The sequence below is a fragment of the Pungitius pungitius genome, chromosome 11, assembly GCF_949316345.1.
Source record: "Pungitius pungitius chromosome 11, fPunPun2.1, whole genome shotgun sequence".
Taxonomy (NCBI): domain Eukaryota; kingdom Metazoa; phylum Chordata; class Actinopteri; order Perciformes; family Gasterosteidae; genus Pungitius; species Pungitius pungitius.
Genome location: NC_084910.1, coordinates 19,441,494 through 19,465,493, shown reverse-complemented (window position 1 = coordinate 19,465,493; position 24,000 = coordinate 19,441,494). Strand labels below are relative to the sequence as shown.

The 24,000-nt window shown below is 46.7% G+C and overlaps 1 protein-coding gene across 1 annotated transcript in view; it reads right to left on the bottom strand.

The window, feature by feature from the left end:
* Positions 1 to 22,596, bottom strand: part of si:dkey-22o22.2 (neural-cadherin) — a 46,537-nt gene extending 23,941 nt beyond the window's left edge. Inside the window, exons 1-4 of the mRNA XM_037454740.2 lie at positions 21,374 to 22,596; positions 4,607 to 4,795; positions 2,921 to 3,143; positions 1,518 to 1,722 (exon numbers count right to left, since the gene is read on the bottom strand). Of these exons, the coding sequence (XP_037310637.2) occupies positions 1,518 to 1,722; positions 2,921 to 3,143; positions 4,607 to 4,795; positions 21,374 to 22,325 (1,569 nt within the window). The 5' untranslated portion in view covers positions 22,326 to 22,596. The remainder of the gene's footprint in view (positions 1 to 1,517; positions 1,723 to 2,920; positions 3,144 to 4,606; positions 4,796 to 21,373) is intronic.
* Between the last annotated feature and the right edge of the window lie 1,404 nt (positions 22,597 to 24,000).

Below are 24,000 nucleotides of genomic sequence, written 5' to 3'. Positions count from 1 at the left end.
CAACCATCTGGAAGCTGAGAGCAGGTAATTGTGTGTGCATGTGTGGGTGTCCACTGCTAGTCAAGTTTCTGCGTTTATCTTTATGTTGTGTGTGTGTTTCTGTGTGTAGGTGTGTGTGTATGTATCTAAAGGTTTACGTCATCAGCAACATGTATCTAAAGGTTTACCTCATGAGCAACATGTATCTAAAGGTTTACCTCATGAGCAACATGTATCTAAAGGTTTACCTCATCAGCGACATGTATCTAAAGGTTTACCTCATCAGCAACATGTATCTAAAGGTTTACCTCATCAGCAACATGTATCTAAAGGTTTACCTCATCATCAACATGTATCTAAAGGTTTACCTCATCATCAACATGTATCTAAAGGTTTACCTCATCATCAACATGTATCTAAAGGTTTACCTCATCAGCAACATGTATCTAAAGGTTTACCTCATGAGCAACATTTATCTAAAGGTTTACCTCATCAGCAACATGTATCTAAAGATTTACCTCATGAGCAACATGTATCTAAAGGTTTACCTCATCAGCTACATGTATCTAAAGGTTTACCTCATCATCAACATGTATCTAAAGGTTTACCTCATGAGCAACATGTATCTAAAGGTTTACCTCATCAGCAACATGTATCTAAAGGTTTACCTCATCATCAACATGTATCTAAAGGTTTACCTCATGAGCAACATGTATCTAAAGGTTTACCTCATGAGCTACATGTATCTAAAGGTTTACCTCATCAGCAACATGTATCTAAAGGTTTACCTCATCATCAACATGTATCTAAAGGTTTACCTCATCATCAACATGTATCTAAAGGTTTACCTCATCATCAACATGTATCTAAAGGTTTACCTCATGAGCAACATGTATCTAAAGGTTTACCTCATCAGCAACATGTATCTAAAGGTTTAGCTCATCAGCAACATGTATCTAAAGGTTTACCTCATCAGCAACATGTATCTAAAGGTTTGCCTCATCAGCGACATGTATCTAAAGGTTTACCTAATCAGCGACATGTATCTAAAGGTTTACCTCATGAGCAACATGTATCTAAAGGTTTACCTCATCAGCAACATGTATCTAAAGGTTTGCCTCATCAGCGACATGTATCTAAAGGTTTACCTAATCAGCGACATGTATCTAAAGGTTTACCTCATGAGCAACATGTATCTAAAGGTTTACCTCATCAGCAACATGTATCTAAAGGTTTGCCTCATCAGCGACATGTATCTAAAGGTTTACCTAATCAGCGACATGTATCTAAAGGTTTACCTCATCAGCAACATGTATCTAAAGGTTTGCCTCATCAGCGACATGTATCTAAAGGTTTACCTAATCAGCGACATGTATCTAAAGGTTTACCTCATGAGCAACATGTATCTAAAGGTTTACCTCATCAGCTACATGTATCTAAAGGTTTACCTCATCATCAACATGTATCTAAAGGTTTACCTCATGAGCAACATGTATCTAAAGGTTTACCTCATGAGCAACATGTATCTAAAGGTTTACCTCTGCCAGGCTGCTGAGGCCGGTGTCGGGTTCGGCTGCGCGGACCTGCAGGTTGTGGAGGTTGTGTCCGCTCTCGTAGTCCACAGCCCTGGTGAGGCTGAGTGCTCCGCTCTCCTGGTTGATGCTGAATAGATTCCCAGGATTCACCAGCAACATGTAGGACAGGTTCTTCTTCTGGAAGGAGACAGCCTGGACCACCGAGACGCTGCAGGGACAGAGCAGAATTAGTGCAGTAGATAAATCTCTGAAGAGCATGAACTCTGTAGCGTCTCCCCAGGTGACGTCTTGGCGGCCCGACAAATGCTCATTTGTGGCCAACATGGAAATCAAAATGTGTAAAAACCCCTCAGTACGGGAAGTTGGATGGCGAGGCTCGTGGGTGCACCAGAGGACCAGGAACTAACTGACTCCAGGTAGGCACAGAGCACCTCCACACCGACTCCTGGAGGAGAGGAGTCTGCTGCCTTCACGGATTACTCTGTACTCTCAGAACCCATCACATGACTTGGATAATCAATTACACACACACAGGCTGCCGATACTTGGATATTAATACAATGTGCTTTGCGCCAGCAGCCCTGAGGGATCCGTGCAAGCACACACACACACACACACACGCACACACACACAGACACACACACGCCTTCATGTTTATCCAGACCTCGCTTTTAATAAATATTTGAATTTGCAACACTTTCAAATTCTCCGCTCCAGGCCACGCTCATGAATCTTCATCTATCCTTCCATCCTCCGCTTCCTCTTCCTCTCCTATCCTGCTCTTCATTGCCTCTTCCTCTTCCTCCCTTTTTCTTCTTCTCTCAATATCCATCCTCCCTGCCCTATTCTTCTTCCTTTGTCTAGCTCTACGGGGCTCATCTTTTTATGCATCGCATGACATGCAAAGCCAAGGAGCTCACCGTGCACACACACACACACACACACACACACACACACACACACACACACACACACACACTTTAGTGTCAAAGTCAGTGGATGTAAATTATGTTTCTGTCAACACGAAGGCATTACAGTACATTACACGTCGTTTAACTGATGCTTTTATCCAAAGTGACTTGCATTATAACTCATGCGTTACATTTTGCCTGGGGAGCAGTTAGGGGTCAGGTGTCTTGCTCAGGGACACTTCGACATGGGGCACATGGGGCAGCCGGGTTTCGAACCACCAACCCTGCGGTTCCCAGCGCATCACACTACTCCATGCGCCTCCATCAATCGAATTATGATGAAGATACATTTTCACATTCCATGCATCTTGTTATTGTAAAGTGGATTAATTTGGTTGTTTTTTCTACAAACAGGTATCTATTTCCTGTCTGAAGTGTTGATGGTTGTCGTGCTCTGAAACCTGTTTTCGTCTCCTAACCAACGGGCGAACTCACGGCGGGCCGACGGCGGCGCTCTCTGGGACGTTCAGGCTGTAGGTGGCGTTGGTGAACTGCGGCGGCCGGTAGCCGGCGAGCACCGACACCGTGACCGGCGGGCCCCCGCGCCCCCCCTCGGTGGCCTGCACCCGCAGCAGGTATTCCTTGCTGGGGGTCAGGGGCTGTCCTGTGGTTATGATGTCGCCGGAGCGACGGTCCACCTCGAAGCACCCCTCCCCACCTGGACGGGAGAAAAAATCCATTTGAACCTCGGACTGGCCGTCGTCAGGGTGACGCCATTGTTGGTTTGAGGATATTTATTTTGAGGAAGGGGAGTACATTGCGACCATCTTGGATTAGGGCCATCGCCACATGTAGAGACACCATATACGTCTCAGGTAGAGGACCTGTCAATCAGTGTAGCCCCGCCCTAAACCATCCCCTGCTTTAAGGGTCTATTAGAGACCTGTCAATCAGTGTGTAGCCCCGCCCTAGATCAACCTCTGCTTTATGGTCTATTAGAGACCTGTCAATCAGTGTGTAGCCCCGCCCTAAATCATCCCCTGCTTTATGGTCTAAAATAGAGAGAGAATTTATTGAATTAAAGAGTAGATCAAAACAAAACATGACACCAGTTCATCACTACATTGTGTTACATTGTGGAACATTTATTGTGTTACAAATGTTACCGAAATGTTGTGTTTAAATATGCAAATGAAGCAAACAAACAAAGAAGTAAAATAACCATACCATTTGTAGAAGAAGAATAGACTATAATCTCTCAATTGACAGCTTTAGTATTTATTAATAGAGACTAATAGATATTTAAATACTTTGAACAAACTCAAGAATGCACAAACTTTAAAAAAAGAATCAGTGTGAAATCCCATTAAATCTACTGATTGGATTCACACAGGGACGGCAGGAATTTATTTTCATGTTGGCATGATATTAAAAAACACTTTTAATGTAAATTATTGGATTATTCGCGGGTACACATGTAGTCACATTACGCCAAAGGGAAGTCGGAGGCTTTTAATGTGAAAGCTTTGGAAATTAGCTCTCAAAATATCCCTGCTTCACTTTTCCTCTCCTCCGCTGGAATAATATTATAAAAATAAGAGATCCACAGCCACCGGCGCCCACCCGCCCACTCGCCGCCTCTCCAGAGACTTCCCTATTATTCCCGAACCAGAGAGCTTTCTTGGCCCCAGGGAGCGATTAACAGTGCAGCTCTACGCCGTGCATGTGCCTCTTTATTTATTCCTCCCTCTCTCTCCTTCCCACACTTGACAATAATTGAAAATCAATAAGTCATGTTTTTAACCGCTCCTTTAAACGGAACAGGTTACAGATACAGGCGAGAGATAAGTTTGGTACCATTAGCACGCTGTGTCTGCAGCCTTGAACCTGTTTCATTCATTTTGAACTTCTGATTGTCAGGAGCAGTTTTGAAGAGCTTTGAAACAATAACGTTTCCTCTTTCCACTCGTCCACATAGTTTGGGCCACACATTGCCTGACAAAGGCTTTTCATGGTAATTGTTTTAGGGTTATGACCCGGTATACTGAGTTTAATCCATACATGGTCGCTTCCTGTTAACTTTTTGCGACACCCAAAATTGTCAAATCTTCAAAACATCAGGTGGACGTCACCATGACTACGTCCACTTCTCGTACGCAGCTTTTTGTTCAGTCTACTCACCGCCCAGTAAGAGGAACTGGGCCTGTCCAGGCTCGCCGTCCCGCTGCCGTACAGACAGTCGGTAGACCACTGAGCCCGGCGCAGCCTCAGGCCCTACGGTGCCCAGGTACGGCGACGGAAACATGGCCCACTGCAGGTGGGCCTGACTGGACGTGCTCAGGGTCAACCTGCACAGGTACCACTCGTTGCCTGGAGAAGGAGGAGGGAGGAGGGAGAGAGGAGGGAAAGGGAGGATGGAGGAAACAACATTAAAGTAACAAAACCCAAACGAAGGAAGTTCCTGCGAGACACCATCAATTATCAATATACGAACATCTCACCAATGCAGTGAACCAGATAATAGATCGACCCACAGGCTCACAAACCAACTTACCAACCCACCAACCCACAAACCAACCCACAAACCCACAAACCCACGGACCCACAAACCAACCCACCAGCCATCAATGCACAGTCCACCAACCCACCATCGACCCATTGCTTGTGACTGAAACATCTCGTGGTTTTCATTCATTTGGAGTCAGCATCCTGGTGCATCAAGGTGTTTATGGATGTGTACTTTAGCTTCACTCGGTTGGCTCGCGCCTCAAGCTCCGCCTCCTCTTTGTAGCAACGCAGCTCGTTAGCTAAGCTAGTGCCCGCGTGTCGAGCCGCTCTCAGCCCAAAGGGGACTTCTTCTGTGGTGTTTTCTGCTTGTTTCATCTGCGCCGAGTGACAAGGGGAAGAAAGGGAAGAAGACGAGCGCCTCCTCCAAAATAAAACAACAAAACTTTCAAAGGGTCGCAGGTAGGAACCCCCATTCGCCCTGTCAGAAATACACACGTGTTCTTCCTTCTTCTGGTTGTGAGGAGGGATCTGTTTGGTGTGAAGGCACTCGCTGTTGTTTTCATCAGAAACAACAGCGAGGAACAAGGGGGAGAACTTCACTTCAGAGGGAGAGAAGATGAAGAGGAGGTGAAAACAGCATCTGTGTCTGTCTTTTTATATTGTCTCTCAAAGTCTGTCAACACAAGCAATAGATTAGAGGAGGAAGAGGAGGAGGAACAGAATGAGGGGAGCTAGAGATGAAGATGGAAAAAGAGTGAGAGAAGACTGTTGAAGGATGTGGAAGGAGGAACACGGAGCTGAGAAGATGAGGAGACGTAGGAGTGATAGAAAGAATAGAGTGTCAGGGAAGTGAGGCGAAGGAGTAAACAAAGGGGTTCAGAAGAAGGAGGGAGGGGCGATGAAGGAGAAGAGGAGTCTTCCAGCTCAGTGCTCCTCTTCTTCGGTCCTCACTCAGCTCATCACACACAGAATAATCACATGTCTTGCATATGTGTCCCATTACTGCGATGAACATCAGGGCGCTCATCTGTCAGCCGGGGCAAAAGGGGGGGGCGAAGGGGGGGCAGATACAGGGACTGCATCTCGGCTGCAGGCTCACGAAAACGTTCTCATTATGTTCTTTGTTTTCTCTGGGTTCTTTGGGGTTCTTTGGGTATTTGAGTTCTTTGGGTTCTTTGGGTATTTGAGTTCTTTGGGTTCTTTGGGGTTCTTTCCTCTGGAGAGGAGCACTGAACACAGTCATGAACCCACCTCGATGGACCTTTGACTCCCACACTGTGTAAGAAGAGCAGAAGACAGTGAGTTCAGCCTCATCACTTTCCCTGGCAGCTTCGGCTCGGCCTCCTCGGGCTGAACCGGTGGGCGGATCCGTTGACGTGAGCCGCCACTCGGTGAACACGACGCACACATGCATACTTTGGACCTCATCTTTGGCCGTTAGTGCTCCTACCCACAATCCTCTTGTGTTGAGGATGTTTTCCATCCTCATTGTTTAGACCCTTCGACTCAAGTTGGACTTCACAGAGAGTTTAAAAATTCCTCAGTATCATCTTGTGTTTAGAAAGGTATGACAGAAGACGATACATCACCCTGGGGAGTGTGTGTGTGTGTGTGTGTGTGTGTGTGTGTGTGTGTGTGTGATTAACAGGTGGTGACAGGAGGCTTTTTGCGTCTTCGTGATAACTCGCAGGCTGAAGGTGTTCCTATGAGAGCGGTTGCCGGGGCAACGTATTAAGTCTGTGACATCGTAGAGCACTGAGGCTTTGTGTGTGTGTTTGTGTGTGTGTGTGTGTCTGTATTGATGTGTCTGTGCAAACATGTATTGTTTAGTTGGACTAATAGTTTCTATTTCTAGTCAAATTTAATGGTCAGAATAAAAGTCCTGCTTCAGCTCTGATAACAAAGTTATGCTGCAGTGTTTCACAATAAAAGAAATAAAATATCAAATCAGACAAGAATTAAATCCACCAAATAATAAAAATCATTGAAACTGTGGCTTCATGATTGAATAATGTGAAACCAGCAGTCATGTGATCATAAATCAGAGAAGACTGAACTTGAGGAAGTGAACGCAGAGCAGAGAGGCTTCCAGTATGTTAATGCTTCAATTTTCATACGTCTGGTCTCCATTCATTTTTCCAACAATGGCATTAACTGTATGAAAATACAGGATTTATAAGTAAATAATCAAATATTCAACTTTTATAAATGCATTTCATTCTACTTGTATTTTCCTGTAATACAAACCTCTTCTTCTCGTCACAATGCTTCTGTTTCCTCGGAGGATCAGGGCTTTTATTTTGAAAGACAATCAAGACCACAGAGAGAAAAATGCTCTTCTCATCGTTGACGAGCAGATCAGCAGGAAACCTTCGGTCTGGACACTAAAACCCTCCTCTGTTTGTGAACCGGCCCTCCATCTGGTCCCTGAGAGCCAGCGGACAGAGGCCTGCTGCATCCTAATTAACCACCTTATAGAATGGCCTACTTTACCTCTACACACACACACACACACACACACACACACACACACACACACTCACACACTCACACACACAAACACACACACACACAGAAAGACACACACAGAAAGACAACGTCCTGCAGGCGCAGCTAATTAAGCCCTGTTTGTTGGTGCTGATGAAAAAGGGAGGGAGGGATAAATAAGGATGGAGGGATGAAAAAGGATCGAGGGATGAAAAATGATGGATGGATGAAAGGGATGGAGGGATGAACGGGATGGAGGGATGAAAGGGATGGAGGGATGAACGGGATGGAGGGATGAAAGGGATGGAGGGATGAAAGGGAATGAGAGATGAAAGGGATGGAGGGGTGACAAAGGATGGATGGATGAAAAGGATGGAGGGATGAAAGGGATGGAGGGATGAACAGGATGGAGGGATGAAAAGGATGGAGGGATGAAAAATGATGGATGGATGAAAGGGATGGAGGGATGAACGGGATGGAGGGATGAAAGGGATGGAGGGATGAAAGGGAATGAGAGATGAAAGGGATGGAGGGGTGACAAAGGATGGATGGATGAAAAGGATGGAGGGATGAAAGGGATGGAGGGATGAACAGGATGGAGGGATGAAAAGGATGGAGGGTGAAGAGTCAGCCAACGATGATGAGAATACAGAGGGAATAAATAAAATGCAAAATAATGTGTGATTGGACGTTTGTCAGAAATATATTATTATATATTATATTATTATTCCAGAAATACCGATGTGGAATCACCCTGTGTCATTCCTACCAAAATAAAAGCATATGTTTATACATTATTGAATCTTCTGGCTTTGACAGTTGCAGTTATTTTTGAAAAAATGATAAATTGAAGCTAGAAAAATGTGACTCAAAGAAAAGAATGCATGAATTTGTTTATAGTTCCTCAGATGTGGACGTATTGTATTAATTAATTAATAATTAATGAATAAAAATGACTTTTTCTATATTTAGAATATTGTGACCCTTCACCTCAAACACCCCAGACGCCAGAGTCTCCCAAACTAACTGTAAAAACTGCTCAAAAGGAGTCTTTATTAAACATACGAGGTGTTTTCTGAGGTGATGATGTGAAATGAAACCTCCTTCTGTCTTTGCTTAATGTGAGAATGAGCGGCTTCCGGGGATCAAACACACGGCTGAGAGGAGACTTTCAAAGCCACAGGAATCCAACTCGCCCCGTTCAGACCGACACGAGACGATCAATGACATGAGACACGGCCGGGGGAGGGGGGGGGGGGGGGGGGGCATCATGGGAAGTGGGGCAACCGGACGGGTCGAAGTGGATTTACTGGTAACTCGTAGCTGAGTTTGAATCTGCTTGAGGAGCAGACGGGTGCAGCTTGGCTGTATCGACACAAGGAAGAAAAAAAGAGTTTAAGCAACTGGGAGGAATATGTTTGATGTGTGTGTGTGTGTGTGTGTGTGTGTGTGTGTGATGGTCAGATTGGTTCTGCAAGAGTTACAACAGAAGATGAAAAGACGACAAGAAAGGGAGGAAACATGAAAGGGCGGCTAAAAAACAGCTAAAAGGAAAGAGAAGAAAAAATATCGAGCTTTTCAGAGTAAAAGTCTGAATAAAAAACATCATACCGGATCAGATCAGAAAAAAACCCAGACTGGACCAGATGAGAACTGGGATTGGATCGGGGGGGAACCCTAAACCCTAACCCCAGACCGGAGAGACCACGTCTGACCAGATGAGAGAGTGAACTGACTAGAACAGAGCAGGTGAGATTGCATTGGACTGAGCAGGACAACACCTGGACCAGCAGAGACCAGATCAGACTCGTTAGGCCACATGGCCATTAACAACTGGGCCGCACTACAAATGACCAATGAAGATCAGTCTAGGCCAGACTACAGACAGCAGACAAGATTGGATTGGACTGGACCTGGAAAAGACCTGGACCAAACCTAGACTAGTTATTGACGAGAATCTATAGACACGATTAGATCAGATGGGACCAAACCGAACCGGACCACAGCAGGTGAAAGGGGATTGGACCTGGACAGGAACGACCGTAGACCAGATTACACCAAAGCACGGTTTGACCAGGCGAGACCTTCGTAGACACCACCAGACCAAGACGGGACCAGAACAGTTTAGTCGTCACGGCGACCCGGAGACAGGGAGGACATCGACAGCGCGACGTGCAGAAAGTCTGGGTCATGAATATCTAAGGAGGTTTCTGGCGGCCATTAAAAAATGAAAGCGCTGAAATTTTAATGGCTGGTGGATTATTGATGTGACGACAGTGTGCGCCTCGTGAACCTGGCGTTCTACACGACTGTTTGTTAATCACGCCGCGCTTTACTGACGCTCATCTTTTATTCAGAGGCGCCGCCTTGTTGGAGACAGAAAGGATCACGTCCCCCGGTGGGCGGGCCCGGAGAATGGCTCTCGGGTGGGTGATTGACAGCTCTCCCTCCGTCACATCCAGGGTACCAAAAGCAGGGGAAGCAGGGCGACGAACCCCCCCAAAAAACGTATTATCGTGTATGTATCTGTGTGTGTGTGTGTGTGTGTGTGTGTGTGTGTGTGTGTGTGTGTGTGTGCGTGTGTGTGACTTTCCCTCTCTGTGACTCCGATGTGGCCTTCTGTAAATCTGTTATCGCTCCCCATCGTTTGGAGCGAGAATAATCTACACAGGCAGGAAGCTGCACTGCACCCAGTGGATTATGTGTGTGTCTGTGTGTGCGTATGTGCGTGTGTGTGTGTGTGTGTCTGCTGCTACGACAATGAGCCTCAAATATCGAGTATACTCCAGTGGTCGAATACTGTGATGGTAAGAAGGAGAAAAATGGAAAGTACCAGAGGAGGAAGACCACACAAGGGTCGACCCACTTATGGTCTGTGACACACACACACACAGAGATACACACACAGATACATACACGATAATACGTTTTTTTTAACTGAATAGAATTAAGCCACTTTCTTTCTGTGATAATCTTTAATGCACTAGTGAATATCAGCGTGCACACACACACACACACACACACACACACACACACACACACACCCTGTGGACCTGGAGACTCGGCCTGCTGATCAAAGGCTCAGGTTTGCTTCCATTGTGCGAAAAAAAAACATCCAACACAACAACATCACACCCTGCCGCACACACACACACACACACACACACACACACACACACACACACACACACACACACACACACACACGATGTCATCTCCTTGTAGGTATTTCACATCTTAAAAACTCTCGTGTCCCTCCTGGTTCCATCAAACCAAGATGATCTCCTGCTTCATGGTCTGTTTGACTCTAAATGGCTAAATGACGTGTGATGACGTGTGATGTGATTTCTCATTGACTTCTATAGGACCAAAGGAGTCGCCCCCTGGTGCTCACTAAAGAGAATGCAGCTTTAAAAAGAAGAAGAAGAAGAAGAAGTCCTTGACTCATTGAACGGTTGCTTTAAGACGTTCTTCTTCTGCATGTGATGTTCATATTTAATGTGGTGTCTGAGGTCGGGTTAATTGCGTTGAAGTCTGCCGGTCGATGAGGCGCCATGTTTGACTGATGAGTGCATCTGTCGAGGCGCACACACACACACACACAGACACACACACACAGACACACACACACACAGACAGCAGCGCTTCTCTTTTCAGTCTCAACAGTCTGTGTCATCTTCGTCTCAATGACTGCTGCCGCGGCAACATCATCATCTTCAGCTCCCTCTGAGCAGAGGTCAGAGGTCAAACTCTCCAGAGGGTCCTTGACCTCCTGAACTCTGACGGCTCCTTCAGATGTTCTTCATCCACGTCTCGGGTTTACAATAAAACATCAAAGGTTTTGTTTGAAATAAGCTACTTTAAAACAATTGAACGTTGACTTTTAGTCTCCTTTGTTCGTTCTGACCTTCAGCGTACTTTTATCTTTTGTCTAAATACACTTATTTTTATTATTATATTATAAAACACTTTTAAATTTTAAAAATCATTTTTTCAGAATAAATGAATCGGCAATAATAATTTACTCAAATGATAAAATATCTAAATGTTACCTGTTCTCTTCTTTGAGGACAGAAATAAATAGAAATGAAAAAATGACCAAAGTTTAAGTTGTGATTTCTTTCAGTGTTCTCGTTACGTCTCAATTGATCTTCTCTTTGTTCCTGATGGAGTGAAGATGACAACGTTCCTTCCTCTCTGCGTGTGTGTGTGTGTGAGTGTGTGTTTGTGTGTGTGTGTGTGTGTGTGTGTGTGCAGGTGCGCTCTTTGCTCTTTGCTCTCATTTGCCGTCATGTAAACACAGACTCGCAGGAGGAGGACGCCGCAGGAGGCCCCGCCCACAGGGAGGAGAAGAGAAGAGTTAAAGAGGTGGAGAGGAGACAATAAAGAGGCCAGAGAGGAGGAGGACAAGAAGGAGGAGAGGAGAGGTTCCTCAAACTGTGCTGAGAGGAGAAAGCAGAACAAATGAGGAAGAGACTCCTGCTTCCAACCTCTGCTCCTCCCCACCACTCTCCTTCGTCTCCTCGTCTCATTTGCTCCTCCTTTGGGTTGTTTAATGACTGAGGGAGAAACATGAGTAGGAAACAGGAAAGGAGACAGGAGACATAGAGGAGGAGGAGAAGAGGAGAGCAACAGAAGATAAAGATGAGAGAGAAGAAGAGGAGAGGATGAATAAAAGGGAGGATCAGGAGGAAAGGATGGAGGAGATGTCAGGAGGACATGAGTGGACAGTATATGACGAGGAGGGAGGAGAAGAAGTGAGAATAAGAGAAAGGACATGATGGTCAGGAGAAGAGGAGGAGGAGGAGAGAACAATATGACAAGGAGAGAAAGAGAGGATGTGACAGGAAGAAACAGAGATGAGACAAGAAGGTAAAATAGAATTTACAGGACAAGAGACCGAGAGGAGGAGGAAAGGACAGAAGGAGATGAACCGCTAAATGCTGTAAAAACCTCTTTCAATGTGAGGGTGTGTGTGTGTCTGTGTGTGTGTGTGTGTCTGTGTGTGTGTGTGTGTGTGTGTGTGTGTGATGCAACCCTGCCGGGCTCTGCTGTAATCGAGGTCGGATGGACATCGGGGCTAAAAGTTGCAGCAACACTGCAGGGTTTGATGTGTGAAACACACACACACACACACAGTAACACTCACACAGACACACACACTTCATTTTATTCTGGATCTTTCTTCATTCTTTCACCATGTTGAGTTATTTGGTTCTTCACCTCCTCATTTCCTGATGTTGACACATGCGTCTCCTTTTCTCTTCCTCCTCCTCTTTGTTGTCTCCATCTTTCCTTCATCATCCTGACTTCTTTATTTTGTTGTTATCCTTCCAGCTTTCTTTCCTCTCCTCCTCCTCCTCCCTTTCATCCTCCTCATTTCTTCTGCTTCTACTCCTCGTCTCTCTCCTTCCTTTACTCCTCCGTTCATCCTGTCCTCCTGCTTCCTCTCCTTCCCTTCTTCCTTGTTTCCTCCTCTCTTCGACCCTCTTCCTCCTCCTACAACATTGAGCGGATTTATTTCTGATTCCAGATGAAAACCTTCATCACCTTTAACCCTTTCAGGTAAGGGAAGAAAGCAGGAAACACCGAGGATTGTGGGAAATGCAGTCCTGACAGAGACACCCAGCACTTACAGTATATGCTACTCCATTGGCGAGGAGAATCTCCCAGCATGCTTTGCTTCTCTCTGTCATTACTCCTTTGATTTGTCGGTTTACGGAACAATAGAATTAAACAGCCGTGTGTGTGTGTGTGTGTGTGTGTGTGTCAATACAACTTCCCCTAATAACATCTGTTTTTGGATTAAACAATGGAGTCAATCATTGAGCATCCGATTAACGGTTAAATGAGGAGGATGATTGGCTTCATCTGATTGGTGAGTCAGACTCGCTGCTCTCGGACATCTTTTTCGTTTCTTCTCCTGTGTGTGACGAGCAGACGTAAAACTCACGACTTACACAGAAAAGTACAGGTCAGAAGCAATGAGGATGCGAGGAGTGAGGATGGATGGAGGGAGGACGGGCGGAATGAGGATGGAGGAAGGAAGGGTGGAATGAGGATGAGGGAGGAAGGGTGGAATGAGGATGGAGGGAGGGAGGACGGGTGGAATGAGGATGGATGGAATGAGGATGGATGGAATGAGGATGGAGGGAGGACGGGGGGAATGAGGATGGAGGAAGGAAGGGTGGAATGAGGATGAGGGAGGAAGGGTGGAATGAGGATGAGGGAGGAAGGGTGGAATGAGGATGGATGGAATGAGGATGGATGGAATGAGGATGGAGGGAGGACGGGGGGAATGAGGATGGATGGAGGGAGGACTGGTGGAATGAGGATGGAGGGAAGACGGGTGGAGGACGGGTGGAGGACAGGCTCAGGGCGGAGGATGCAGATGAGGTCAGAGCAGCAGGACTTGTAATGAGGCGTGAAAATGTTTTCAGTGACAGGACTAATTATTTCCTCCGCTCGGTCAGCACTAATCCTGTTAGCAGGGAGGAGCATGAGGGTGGAGTGTGATGAGGGAGTCAGGAAGAGGTGGAGAGAGGGTGGTGGAGGGAGGGAGGGAGGGGGGGATGGAAGAAAGAAGAAAAGATGCAAGAAAAATGAAAAAATTAATGTTATTACGCTTCCTGTTCTTCCGATTGGGGTCAGATCTGCATTTTTATTTCCTCGTTTTTTTTCTTTTCTTTTGCTGCTTTGTTTCTTCTGATCTTTGAGCTTTATGGAAATAAATTGGGTTTTAAGAGCGTCGCGATGCTGCTGTGTGACACACACACACACAGACACACACACACACGTTTTTACAGTGTGTGCTTTTACTTTTAAGGTCATGGGGGGCTCCTGGGATCAAAAGAGAACTAAATCAAGAGAAATGTATACATTAGTTCCTTCCAGCCTTTTCTCTGTTCACACATGTAGCAACGCGACGCGTAGCATGTAGCTAAAATGTTGTTTTGCTCTGTGTTCTGTTGTTGTTTTACATTGTTGTTGGTTGCGTTGTTGTGTCACCTGACAGATTTTCCAATGATATTCAAGATCAATCTATTTGTAATGTCGTTTTATTCCATTCTGATTTGTAATAAAATGTGACGCGGTCCCATCCCTTGTTGTGTTGTTTGTTGCATCTTTGTGTGTAACGGGTTATTCGTGGCCTCCTCTCTAATCTCTCCTCTATGAAACATTTAGAGGAAACAATTTGCCTATTTTAGCTTTTTCAGCCCGTTCACTGAACAACTGATCCGAGCTGATGTGTGTGTGTGTGTCTGTGTGTGTGTGTGTGTGTGTGTGTGCCAGCTGGCAGTGTGTTCAGAGCTGGTGGAATGTTCCACGGGGCTCCACAGCCTGCGACTGGGGGAGATAAGGCACTGGACACACACACACACACACACACACACACACACAGGTCCACAGTAGCCTCACACATCTGAGGATACACCCGAGGCAGTGAGTGAGAGAGAGAATGAGGGCAGAGAAGAAGAAGAAGAAGAAGAAGACTGGAGACACAGAGAAGAAAACACAGAAGAAATAATGAGAAAGGAACAAAGGGAGAGAAGGAGAAACAGGAGGAGGAAGGAGGAGTTTCATATCATCTCCATCGTCACAAACACTCATCTGTGTTTGATCAGAGCAGCCCCCTCCTTTAAGAGGTGACCTCTGACCTCTGGTACCGCCACCTCCAGACAGTGTGTGTGTGTGTGTGTGTGTGTGTGTGTGTGTGTGTGGCAGCAGGGGGTGGAGGTCGCACTGGGTGGTGGGTCTGAAGCAGACGGTGTTTGTTGTTAAGAGAAGAAGAAAGGAGCGACGAGGATGAAGAGAAGGAGACGAGAACAGAAGCAAATGAAGGAAAGGAGGCGAAGGAATGAATACGAGAGGAGGGAGGAAGGAGAAATGAGGAGAAATTAAGAGAAAGGAAGATTTTAAGGAGGATGAATGAAAATGAGGAACAGAAGGACCGAGAGAGGGAGGAGGAGGGTAAAAGGAGAAGGAATCATAAGAGGAGGTGAAAGACTACAAGGTGACAAAGAAATGAAGTTAAAAGATGAAAAGTAGGTGTTCCCTCCTCCAGGAGGTGTTGGGTGGAGGAGGAGGGGAAGGTGAAGGAGGAGGAGGTGGAGGGGGTCTGCTGTATATTCAGCTTTACTTGATGAAAGTTGTTTTGGGCTCAATGCGACGCCATGCTGGGTCAGGTGTGTGTGTGTGTGTGTGTGTGTGTGTTGTGTTTCAGCCGCATTACTCCATCAAAGTTGTAACCTTTAGGAAATGTGTTTTCGTGGAGATTTGACACTCCGTCTCTCCACGTCTCATTTGACCAGGTGGAGCAGCGTCTCTCGCCATGTGGTCACACCGGCCCCAAAAAACAACACCAAAGAAGACAACAAAATGGCCGCCGCATATCTTTGATAAAACACTCCAGCCTGGAAGCCACTTTGAAATCCTCTTCCTCCTCCTCCTCTTTCTCGTCTTCCTCCTCCTCATCCCCGAGCACGTACATAAAAACCAACACGCTCCAGAGGGAGGGGCCAACGAGGACCGTCCTCTCTCCTTCTGTTGTCCCGCGTCTCACAGCGATGCATTCATATTTGACAAGTGGCATCAATAAGTCAGCAGACATGTAGATAGAAATGTCCTCACACCTCCACAACACGGCCGTTCAGCAGGGAGTGTGTGCGTGTGTGTTTCCTCCGTACATGTTTTATTCATATCACAGCACACGGCGTGCAGGTGCGCGTCACATGGCGTCACGTCTTCATCAACACGTACCAGCTAATTTTCAGCTTTAGTCGAAGTGATGAAGGAACTTAAATGTAAACTAAAGTGGTTCATTTTTACCATATTTTTGTGAACAAATCCTACAAGGGGGTTTGAACAACACCCTTTTGAGATACACAAACAGACACACACACAAATAAATATACCAGCTACGTGTTAGCAGAAAGTGTCCTCTGGACCGGTGGACACAGTGACACACACACACACACACACACACACACGCACACAGTAAACCCTCGGGGGCATCGAGCTGGGGAGGCCGTGCTGTCAGAGCTGATTTGAGGCCACACAGAACCTGCTTCATGTTGGATTACCGGGAAGAGGTGTGTGTGTGTGTGTGTGTGTGTGTGTGTGTGTGTACTTGTGATAGACATGTACACTTCTATTGTCCCTAAAGCGCAGTGAAACTCACAGACAAGGTCTAGTTTTTCAATAGCTACTGCAGTCTGAGTGTGTTTGTACTTGCATTGGAGCTTTAAATTGGTGGAGTTTCACTTGTTGGACCAGTGGGTCATAAATGTGTGTGGCTGTGTCTCGTCCTTCTATCCTCCTGAGGACCAGGTCTTTTGTGGACTTTGCAAGGACGCCTTTTGAAACAAGCAAGGACACACTCCGTCATCCCAAAAGACTGATTCATACATATATATGATTCAAATCCATCTCTTCCATGTACGTTTATTTCATGTTTAAATCTGCAGAAAGCCTTTCAGCCACAGGAGGCAGCCTGGGTGTTTGTGTTGTTCAGGTATTTTAACAGACTCACTGCAGATGAAGAGACACATAATGTGATGTATTGATTGTTGTGTGCAGGAACGTTACGACACGTCAAACACACTAAACCAACGTTAGCTTCAAATCCTAAATTACATGAACCCTTGTTAACGTTCTCACGCCTCTGTACATGTGTGTATGAATATGTGTCCATGTGTCCAGGGAGGCATATGGGTCAGGTACCCTGAGGCCACTGTGTGACAGCTGGCAGAATGTGTGTGTGTGTGTGTGTGTGTGTGTGTGTGTGTGTGTGTGTGTGTGTGTGTGGCAGATGGACTGGTCAGACTGGAACATCAGAGGCCTTCTGGTGTGACCACCATGACACACACACACACACTTATGCACACAGACGGTGGTGTAATCTGCTATTTTCTACACAAGTTGTAGGGGACCCGTCGATTAAACCGACGATTAAACAGCTTGTTTATGTTTAAATCTATTTTGAAGCATCATCTGCTTTTTTTAAATCTGATTATTGGGTGTGTATAAATCAACATACAAACGTACTAGAAAACACGATGAACCAAGCAATAGTTGTTTTTATTGCAAACAGGGTTCGCTGTGTCTTGATAAACATGTTTTACCACCTGAGCTGAAGGCTTCAGATAGACGTTTTATTTAAATGATGAGGAAGTTCACAGGAGGTTCACAGTAATATTGGCTTAGAGTTGCACAAAAATCCTGCTTTTACGTCCTGAAGCACAGAGGCCTCTGGGAAATGTTGAATGTCCACAATGACGCTGGTGTAAACGTTAGCAGAAATGTTATTTTCCATAGTTTCTCATCATTCCACTAAAGTATGTTAAAAGGTACAAACTGAGTTACTGTGAACCAATTTAAACATTTTAACTTAAATTCCACCAAACAAAACACAAAATTGCTTCAATAATCTACATCTGATATGAAAGACTAAACTACAGTAGCTGAACAGGTCATCCCTTTGAAGCTGATCAGTTCAGCACTAAATCAAAGAGCACAATTTGAGAAACTCCAAGAGATTACGTGTAGGAGCATCCGAATGCCCAGGGAGATGAGGGAGGTGGTGGAGAGGTGGTGGAGAGGTGACGGGGGTATTCTGAACCCCCCCCCCGCGCGCTGATCCCAGCGGAGAGACTAGAGTTCTGAGCAAATAAGGCACCGTGACCTTGAATCAAAGCGAAGGAAGAGAAAGAGTCGCTTCACCCGTCGTTCACCCGACGGAGAGACGCTCTCCTCCCGGGGGGGGGGGGGGTGGTCGGAGCCCGAGGGAGAAGAGGTGGAGGAAGCAAGGCGAGGAGGAGTGTCACGGTGGAGATTGACAGGCCCCTGAGTTGTTAACCCGATTCTCCGCGTGAAGGTTGTGAACCGCCGGCGGGACATGTGGACATCAAGCCTGGCAGCAGGGGACCTCGTAGGGTTCGTAAAACTCTACGTTTTTCTGGGAGCCTCATGACCCTCATCATGGAGCTTCACTTCCGCAGCGAGCCCTCCGACGCTTGCCCTCATTTTTAGGACTTTTAAACCTGTGGTTGGCGAGTTGCTTCGTCTGCCCGAACGTTCTGTCCCTCGCTAGCAACCAAGCGCGAATAACGAGTCTGCGTCTGCGACCTGATCCCCGGTGGGACGGAGCGGACGGTTTCTCTCTGCCGATGGATCCATGTCCACAGATGAGCAGGACTTTTATTTTGAAGAGGGTTGAATGCTCATGGACACATTGACAGAAGCTGTAAGAGAGCAGCAGAGTGTGACGGGAGACAATTAGAGAGGACACGTCAACATGAACAGACACCATGACGGCCCACAGCCCGAGGCGGTGTGTGTCTGTTCTTGGGGGGGGGGGCATGCAGTGAGCAGATGTGCAACATCTCTCACGTGCATGTTAACAAACACAGATGAGGTTTGTTTGTGTGTTTACGTCTGTGGAAGCAAACGTTACTGAAGCAGAAGCCTGATTGATTCAGACAGAGGGACAGAGACGGAGGACAGTCATGTCCGTGTGGGACAGTAACGTTAACTTGCGCAACAAATATATTTTTAACTATATACTATATAACTTTTGTTAAAGTGGAAAAGTACGAGACACAAACACGTCGAGCTACCCGCCACGTTTCGAGAGTCCAGCGGTCACATGAATGCAGGCTTTTCAAAATAAAACAAGCCACAAACTCAACATATAAAAGACAAAACTGAGATGATAAAAACCTGTTAATTGCTGAGCTTTTAAGGTCTATTTGTGGACTTTGGCTAAAAATAATCATTTGAAAACAGTTTCACAGCTGTGACTTGTTATCCAGATGAGCACTGCTTCATAGAACCTCAAATATACAAATACTGAACAATTCGATCCCCCAAACAGCTCATGGTACATAGCACGTAGCACGTAGCACGTCGTGTGGTGATGCACTGAGTGCCGGGCGATGGCTGCAGTCTGGATGACCTTGTCCTACTTGGTGATTGGCGAGTGGCGTCGCCTGAGGCAACAGCTGATTGGCTGTCAATAAGCTATTAGTTCAGCAGATACAGAAACAGGGGGGGGGGGGTTATAGATCTGGTTCATTTGATTTCTTTCAGTTAGAAGCAATGTATCAAGTACAAAACTCAGGGCTAGCTTAGCATAAAGACTGGTGACTGGTGAAACAACTAGCTTAGCTTAGCCCAAAGGGCACAGTACCCCAACCACCAGCAAATGTGTAGCTCGTGGCTAACACATTGTAGCTCGTCCGAAACCAAAGAATTGTATTGACAAGTGGCATCAATAAGTCAGTATTTTAGTGTGATAGCTACTATTGTCACAGCTCGCTAGCAGCTAGATGAATGGCAGACGCCATCGTGCTGAGCTCATCCATCAATCAATCATCGCTCACCAGCTGACGAATGGCTCTAAGAGACGATCACGATGAAATCTGATGAATATGCAACAATATTTATGTGTGTGTGTGTGTGTGTGTGATTTGTTGCCTTTTAAAAAGGTCATTCTGGGGGATATTCAGTGAGTGGTCCCAATCATTTATCCTGCGGCCCCACACACACACACACACACACACATATAGACACACATACAGTAGCCTACCAACAAACATGCACACTGACAATGGTGATCAATGAATACGTTACACTAACAGACACACAACCACTGCGACACCAAGCATCCCCGAGTGTTTATTGTCCCTGACACACACACACACGCACACACACACACACACACACGCACACATAGCTGTGGTGCGATGGCAGGTTGCTTGAGGCTGCATCCAGAAATAAAGACAATAGAATAAACAGGAAAACACTGTTTGTCACCTCGGGGGTGCCAAGCGCACAATATCTGGAGGACAGAATGACACACCAGAGCCATGTTGGTGTGATAGTGTTTGTGTGTGTTTGTGTGTGTGTGTGTGTGTGTTCATGCAGCAGAACAATAAATAATAGTTAGATAATGAAGGAGCAGCCAGCTGCATTCATTTGTCTCATTTAAATATGCAAATCCAGCTCGTTTATTTCGGTTAACGGGCGGTTTGTGTTCAGGTTTTATTCTGTTACGTCCGACTCTTGTGATTAATATTAATACATTTTATTTATATGCGGCTTTGAAAAAGGGCTCATGGCACTTTTCCTTTCTTTGGCACACTTCCTGTTTGATTGGTCGTCAGTTCACACACACACACACACACACGCACACACACACACCGAAAACTAGAACACACACCCTGAAGTGAGCAGCACAAGGGTGTGTGTGTGTGTGTGTGTGTCCACAGAGAAAACCCCTCGTTACTGCCTAAATGTTATACAGTATGTTCTCTCTCCAGGTGAGCAAACACCACTGATTTCTGTAAATAAACAGCAGGATGCAGAGGAGGGACGGAATGATTGACCATGTGACCACCGTGACAACCTGCCCTCCAGATGTGGGGGGGGGGGGTTTGGCCTGTTACCTAAACATTTACTTTGGAATGGGGGGGTGCTTCTTGGTGTTTGTTCTCACTGATGGACCAGCACTTTGGAGTTTTTGTTTCAGATGGTTGAAACTAGAGATTGAGACAAATCAAGAGAGAAGAGTCACTTTCTCACTGATCTCATCCTTCACTAATGTGTGTGTGTGTGTGTGTGTGTGTGTGTGTGTCTCACAGTGCTGTAAGGAACGAATGAAAGAGGAAAGCAGACGGTGACGGTTGAGGTCTTTTCAAACGAGCCCACACACGCACGCACATACACGCACACCAGCAAGAGGCCGCTTCACACCGCTGACCTTTGACCCTTACCAGGGTGAACTGCTGTCGGAGCCCTGCACACATTTAAACTTCTCATCTGGCGCTGACATGTGACTTATCGTAATAAATATTGCATTATATCCATATATAGTTTAGTGAAGGTGAAGATGTCTTCATAAACCAAAGCCACAGACATCCAGCAGCATCCAAAACAAACCGCTCCTCTTACCTTGCGCGTTGTGGATCTTCACCAGAACCTCGGCGGGCTCCGGCAGCGCGCGCGCCAGGTACAGACGCCCCGAGTCCCGCTCGATGCGGACCGGCGGCTCGGGCTCGGACACCACCTCGAACCAGCGCCGCTCGAACTTCTGGTCCGGCACCGTGAAGACCAGGTCCCGGACTCCAGCGTGGTCGGGTACGGTCACGGTGTAGGTGAGCTCCTCGGTCAGAGCGCGCGCGCGCCGCGGCGGAGCGCCGCCGGACCGGCGGACCTCGATGCGCAGGAACGCCGGATCACCCTCACGTGGCACGTCTCCGTCGTCGCGCGCGAGGAGGCGCAGAGTCACCCGGCTGACACCGAGCAGGGACCCGACCAGCCTCACCTGCCCGGTCTGTGGGACCACGTGGAGCAGGTGGGACTCCGGCGCCGCGTAAAACGTGACGCGTCCGTTCCTCTGCGCGTCCCCGTCCTGCGCGTAGAAGCGGGCCAGCTCGGTGCCGAGCGGGGTCAGCTCGTCCGCCTCCACCGTCTGGTTCCCGCCGGTGAACCGGGGCACGTTGTCGTTCCTGTCCGACACTTCGACCTGGACGGCGGCCGGTCGCCTGTGACACCGCGGCGGAAGCTCCACCGTCAGCTCGTACATCGCTATGAACTCCCGGTCCAGCGCTTTGGCGGAGACCAGCCCCAGATGCCCCAGACGGGCCCCGCGGAGGCGAATGAGCCTGAAGTCCGACGCGTAATCCCCCGTCAGGCTGCCGTCGAGGTCCGCGCCGGGGCAGCCTGCTCCCCCGACCGGCAGCAGCACCCCCTGCACCGGCGTCCCGGCCGGGGAGTTCTCGGTGATTTGTCCGTAGTAGCGCGCTGGAGGTCGCGGCCGCGCGGACAGACACGGCGGGGGCGCGTGAAGCAGCACCAGGAGGAGGTGGAGGAGGAGAACCGGTCCGGTTTCAGCTCTGTTCATGTTTCCATCAAAGCTGTTTCCTGGAGGAGAAGGCGGCAACAGGAGCGTTCAACTCCAAGGATTTCACGCGTAAAAAGTCAATTAGGAAGAAGCTGTGGGAGCGACTTAAAGGAATCTAATTAACTCCTGAATCCGGTTCGGTGCGTTGAACCCGCAGAGATCTCCAGATGTCCCTCTGAGTGAGACAGTAACCGGCTTCTCTCCTCGTTTACACACAGAAAACAGAAGCGCTGTTTAAAGATCATATTTCCAGCGCGTCTCAGAGCCGACTGACGCGCACTGAGGCACCCCGCGGACTCCATGTGGCTCCGAGGGCTCCGCCCATCACAGAGGAAACCGCCCAATCAGGGAGCGGCCATGGGTCTGAGTGACAGGGTCGAAAGACCCGCCCATTGCCAAGCTTGGTCAATTAATGGAGCAGATGTTCCTATTTAAATGCATTGAACATATATAGAGATGAATCGTTATATCTTTAAGTTTGTTTAAATTTCTTTAACATATGTGTATATATATGAAAATCCTCAATTGATAGATATGAACATAAAGATGAATTTCTCAGTGGAAACAATGAAACATATCTGTCATGTTTCATTTCCTCTTGTATACCAGCGGATTGACGTTTTCCTCCTCGTCCTCTTCTTCCTCGTCCTCTCTGTCGTCCTCTTCCTCCTCCTCCTCTTCCTCCTCTCTCTCGTGAAATGATTGAGGGGTCAGATGGTCGCTGATTCAAATCCTGGATGTATTTTATAATACACCGTATATTACTTTATTGATAGTAGTACATTTGTAGGAGCGGTCGGTAAAATTAACGCGCATTTTTCTCGTAGTGTCACTTCAATGTTCTTTTATTCATTGTTCAGCAAAAACAACATAAATCACACTCATAATAAACGGAGAATTTGATGCGTAATGTGTCAAAAATCGTTTCTCCTTCAGCTCTCAAGATAAAACACACCTGGCCTTACTCAGGTGACATTTAAATAGCCAACGCCCCCTGACGTCATCATTACATCATCACAAATAAATCAAGAGAAAAGGCAGTTTCATTATGCACAATACAAGTGGAGTGGAATGGCTTCTACAACATTCAATACGTTTACCACACATGGAATGTTAACAAAAAGAATAAACTACATATGGTATAAAGCAGATCAGTCCTTCCCACAATGCCTTGCGGCGGCACCATTCATAGTGACATTGAGGACAGACTGAGATGATGAGAGTAAACGTGGTCGTAACTCGTACATGATGGAAGTTGACGGTTTAGAAGCTTTGTTCTATGAGGAAATCCCTCTGCTTGTCTTTGATATTCCTTCTTTCATCTACACCCCCGTTTAGGAAGTCAAAGTGAATCTGAGTCTGTGACTCAGAACACAGGAAGTATCTAAGCGGAAGAAGTATCCAAGCGGAGGAAGTATCTAAAAGAAGGAAGTATCCAAGCATAGGAAGTATATCTAGGAGGAGGAAATAACTAGGAGGGGAAAGTATCTAGGAGGAGGAAGTATCTAATAGAAGGAAATATCCAAGCGGAGGAAGTATCAAAGATGAGGAAGTATCGAGGAGGAGGAAGTATCTAATAGAAGGAAATATCCAAGTGGAGGAAGTATCAAAGATGTGGAAGTATCTAAGAGGAGGAAGTATCTAGAACGCATCCAAGCGGAGTAAGTATCTAAGA